General features: G+C 38.0%; 1 protein-coding gene across 1 annotated transcript; it reads right to left on the reverse strand.

The window, feature by feature from the left end:
• Positions 1–222: 222 nt before the first annotated feature.
• LOC131922143 (heat shock protein HSP 90-alpha-like) lies at positions 223–2,611 on the reverse strand. The gene is given in 4 exon segments (XM_059276844.1): positions 223–813; positions 815–1,716; positions 1,718–2,415; positions 2,418–2,611. Coding segments are annotated over 4 exon segments (2,190 nt in total). The 5' UTR covers positions 2,560–2,611; the 3' UTR covers positions 223–365.
• Positions 2,612–5,364: the final 2,753 nt, after the last annotated feature.

The following is a 5,364-nucleotide window of genomic DNA, read 5'->3' on the forward strand; positions in this document are numbered from 1 at the left end:
GATGAAAAATTTTAAGATGAAACTTAAGCCATCTTAATTTTTTTTTCCTTTTAAACATGAAGCTAAATCTCAGAATACTTCCAAGTGACAAATTATTTGGTCTACTAAGGAATCCAGCTTCTCAACAGCTAAACACTTCAGACCACAAAGTTAATAGGTTACATTACGTCTTACAACAAACGTTCTACCAACCTGTTGAATTAAACCTATAGTATCACAGTATCACAAGTAGAAAGAAATTTTATCTTCCCCTTAGTTTACATGCCACACATGTTTTAAATGTTAACAAAAATAAACAAAAATCCTGGAAAATATATTATCAGAGAAGGAATGAAAGTAAGCATCAAACAGAGTTCTGGTGAAGTTTAGTCTACTTCTTCCATGCGTGATGTGTCATCATCTCCTTCCAGGGGTGGCATCTCTTCAGTTACAGCAGCACTGGTATCATCCACGGTGGGATCATCTTCATCAATACCTAGACCAAGCTTGATCATCCTGTAGATCCTGTTAGCATGTGTCTGGGGATCTTCCAGACTGAAGCCAGAAGACAGGAGTGCAGTTTCATACAGCAAGATGACCAGATCCTTCACAGACTTGTCATTCTTGTCAGCCTCCGCGTTTTGCCGTAGGGTTTCAATAATGGAGTGATCAGGGTTTATCTCCAGGTGCTTCTTTGCTGCCATGTAACCCATTGTTGAGTTGTCTCTGAGGGCTTGAGCTTTCATGATTCTCTCCATGTTTGCTGTCCACCCGTATGTGCTCGTGACAATACAGCATGCGGATGTCACCAATCGGTTTGATACAACCACTTTTCAACTTTTTCTCCAAAATATCTTTCATAATTTTGCAGAGGTTTTCAAATTTTGTCTTCTTCTCTTCCTGTTTCTTTTTCTCCTCTTCATCTTCTGGGAGTTCCAGTCCTTCTTTGGTAACTGACACCAAGGTCTTACCCTCAAATTCTTTCAGCTGTTGCACACAATACTCATCAATGGGCTCAATCATATAGATGACTTCTAAGCCATGCTTTCGGAGATGTTCCACAAAGGCCGAGTTAGCAACTTGGTCCTTGGTCTCACCTGTGATAAAGTAGATGTGCTTCTGGTTTTCCTTCATTCTGGTGCAATAGTCCTTGAGAGACACCATCTCATCTCCAGAAGCAGATGTGTAGTACCGCAACAGCTCTGAAAGCTTCTTCCGATTTTGAGAGTCTTCATGAATTCCAAGCTTTATGTTTTTTGAGAACTGCTCATAAAACTTTTTGTAGTTTTCTTTATCTTCTGCCAGTTCAGTAAATAGTTCTAAACATTTCTTGACCAAATTCTTCCTGATAACTTTCAAAATTTTGCTTTGCTGCAACATTTCATGGGAAATGTTAAGAGGAAGATCCTCAGAATCCACCACTCCTCTAATGAAATTCAGATACTCAGGGATTAACTCCTCACAGTTATCTATGATGAAAACTCTGCACACATACAACTTGATGTTGTTCTTTTTCTTTCTGTTTTCAAACAGATCAAAAGGAGCACGTCTTGGGACAAAAAGAAGGGCCCGGAATTCCAACTGTCCTTCAACAGAAAAATTCTTCACTGCCAAATGTTCTTCCCAATCGTTGGTTAAGCTCTTGTAAAATTCTCCATATTCTTCATTAGTAATGTCATCAGGATTTCTGGTCCAAATAGGCTTTGTTTTGTTGAGTTCTTCTTGATCAATGTACTTTTATCTTCTTCTTCTTCTTCTTCTTCTTCTTGTCACCATCCTTCTTTTCTTCTTCTTCATCATAACCAACATCTTCTATTTCAGACTTGTCCTCCGACTCCTTTTCTTCTTTTTCTTTCTCTTCCTCTTTATCTTCTTTTTCTTCAGCTTCATCATCACTGACTTCCTTATCACGTTCCTTCTCCACAAAGAGAGTAATGGGATAGCCAATAAACTGAGAATGTTTCTTCACAATCTCCTTTATTCTCCGTTCCTCCAAATACTCAGTTTGGTCTTCTTTCAGGTGTAAGATAACCTTTGTTCCACGGCCCATTGGTTCACCTGTGTCAGTCCTCACTGTGAATGAGCCCCCTGCTGAGGATTCCCAGGCATACTGCTCATCATCATTATGTTTGGTGATCATAGTCACTTTCTCAGCAACCAAATATGCAGAGTAAAAACCAACACCAAACTGGCCAATCATAGAGATATCTGCACCAGCCTGCAAAGCCTCCATAAAGGCTTTGGTACCAGACTTGGCAATAGTACCAAGGTTATTGATCAGGTCAGCCTTGGTCATTCCAATTCCGGTATCCACAATAGTAAGGGTTCGATCTTGTTTGTTGGGAATAAGATTAATGTGCAGCTCCTTCCCAGAGTCTAGTTTACTAGGGTCCGTCAGACTCTCGTATCTGATCTTGTCCAGAGCATCGGATGAATCAGCTCCCTCAGAAAGATCTCTTTGTTTGAATAGAAAGTATTGATGATCAAGGACATCAACTGGGCGATTTCTGCCTGAAAGGCAAAAGTCTCGACCTCCTCCTCCTCCATTGGTTGGTCTTGGGTCTGGGTTTCCTCAGGCATCTTTGCGGAGTGACCACGCACGAAACGTGACCGGCTGCACCACCACACTGAAGCAACTTATATATTTTGATATGGGCATAGCCATGACAAGGACCAATGCTTCAGACCCAAGGGAAACTGGCCTCATATGGGTTAGGCTAAAAATGGGCAAAACCTTCTTACTCTTCCAAGGGTAAGTGTTTAAGGATGATTGGCTAGTATACAGAAATGCTAGGAACTGCAGGCTCCTCTCATGTATGTGTACAGCCTGAAGCTGATCACCTACAAAGACTGCCTATAGAGACTAGCTAACCCATTCCTGTGTGCTGTACCTCGTAAATACACTAAGGTTCTAGGATGTGGTGTTGGTGGGTGCTCTATCAGAGTGCATACACCCCAACTGACCTCAGATTTTCTGTAAGTGAAACTGAAACTGTTCTTTCTTTACTCCTTCTCCAACCATAGTCAGGGAATTAAACCCAAGCAACAGAAGACAGCAAATTGGGTATTAATAATGATATCACTTCTACTGAAATCACTTTTTTGTCCTTCAAACATAATACCTTAGAGAAGAATCATAATGAGGTCAGTCACCACATATTCCAGGAATTCAAGTCTGAAATATGTAGGAATATTAGATTTTCCCTTTTACCTAAAAATTTCCCTGTTCTTCCTTTGAATCACATGCAGACTGATCAGTGTCTAAAGACTGTAAAAATCACTTTAATGTTGTTGGCAAAATAACTCCTACTATAACTGTGATACATTACTCATAAGAATTTATACACCTGTGAGCTGGGCTGTGGTGGCACATGCCTTTAATTCCAGCACTGGGGAGGCAGAGGCAGGAAGATCTCTGTGAGTTTGAGGCCAGCCTGGGCTACAGAGTGAGTTACAAAAAAGGTACAAAGCTACACAGAGAAACCCTGTCTTGGAAAAACTAAAAAAAAAAAAAAAAAAAAAAAAAAAATCATACACCCAGTCCTAATGCAAAAGCATATTTCCTGAATTCCCAGTCTACACAGAGGAACCAGTATCTAGGGGATAAAAGAGAGATTTTAAAGCAGAACTCAGAAAGCCAATTCTAGCCAAAAGAAACATTTAAAAGGGAATATTTTAATGTTTTATGAAAATAAAATATGAATAATCTTACAGACATCTGAAATGTATATCAATGAACAAAATTAGATAATTAGTGTCATAAGATGATTCAATATAGAAAAGGTAGTTTATAAAAAACATTGCCAGAAAATCATCTGGAGAGGAAAGAAAAAAATTAACAGGGTCATCACTGTCGTTTTATAATCAAAACTACAAATATAAAATCTTGAGAAATCAGAAATATGGTTAATTAGCCACACAAATACATTGTGCAGTTAATAAATATATTTCAGTATGTATATATGATCTATCTATCAATCTGTCTATCTACATCTACCTATCTATCACCTATCTATCTATCCATCTATCTATCTAAATGCCATATGAGCTGTAATTTTGTAACTAAAATGAATTAATTATGAATTTTACTCATATTAATACTTAAGTAGTATTATAAGGAAGAATCTAGTAAATTTTGAATATGCATTCTATTCCTATTTGAGTAGGCTCATCATAACAAATTTTAGTATCTTCAAAATCCTAAAATATACCATTTAATTAATTCTTAAAGATTTTAACACATTGTATTTTGATATCATTCATTCCCCTACAAATTCCTCCCAAATCAATATCTCCTCATTTAACATTCAACTAAATTTGTCTTCATATTTTTTCAACCCATCTAGTCCAATTTCTGTTACCTATATACTCCCAAAGAATAGCCATCAGAGAAGTAACATTAACCTACCAGGGGATGTACCCTTAAGGATAACTCAATCTCCATCTCCTAGTAGCTATGTGTGTCTTCAGCTAGGGGTGGTGCTTCATGCCCACCTCCCACATGTATGCTAAGCTTTTCTATAGATGAATTGAGCTTGTACAGGCTTGTGCATGTTGTCACAATTCTTGTGAATTTACACACACAACTTCCCTGTTGTGTTCAGAAAACACTGAGGCCTTGTAGTCATCCAATACCTCTAGCTTTTATAACCTTTCCACTTCTTCTACAATGGTGATTGCTGAGTCTTGGGAGAATGGAGTGTGACACAGATGTCCTATTTAGGACTGAGAATTCCACAGTCTTTTCTTTTCCATGCCGAGAACAGAAGTCGGTTTCTATATCCATCAATGTGTATGGCACTCAATAAGTTTTTTTTTCCTTGATAACAGGCCAAATTATTATTTTCATCTTTTGGAGCAGGCATTAAATCCAACCAGAAAAGAATGGAATGCTCCCTTACCAGTTACATCACAATTGCAACAATAGACGTATCTTTCCAGGATAGTCACTCATTTAGCTCACATGTCTCATAGCTGGATTAATTTCCTCATTTAGTAGAATGCATAAAATCATACAACATAATGAAACCTATCCAATAGAGATGAATTTTCAAGAATACTAAATTGATTGTTCTGATTAAATAATAAGGTCTCTTCACAAATAGGGTCTTACTATCAAGCTACAGATGGTAACCATAACCAAGAGCCATAACAATATCCTGAAGTATATGGTCTTATTTAGGGCATCACTGGTCAAGAACTCCAGTAAAGGTAAGTAAGACATTACTGACACTGGTCTGTTCATTGGTTAGTCTGTGGTATCTAGTAGTGGCATCACAACTAAATGAAGGGAGAGAGATACAGAGATACAATGGAATGGTGGAAAATCATTTGATATGAAGGGTTAAATGGCTAGTATGATGTGAGGGCAGGATAAAGGCAGAA

This window comes from Peromyscus eremicus, chromosome 12, assembly GCF_949786415.1.
Source record: "Peromyscus eremicus chromosome 12, PerEre_H2_v1, whole genome shotgun sequence".
Taxonomy (NCBI): domain Eukaryota; kingdom Metazoa; phylum Chordata; class Mammalia; order Rodentia; family Cricetidae; genus Peromyscus; species Peromyscus eremicus.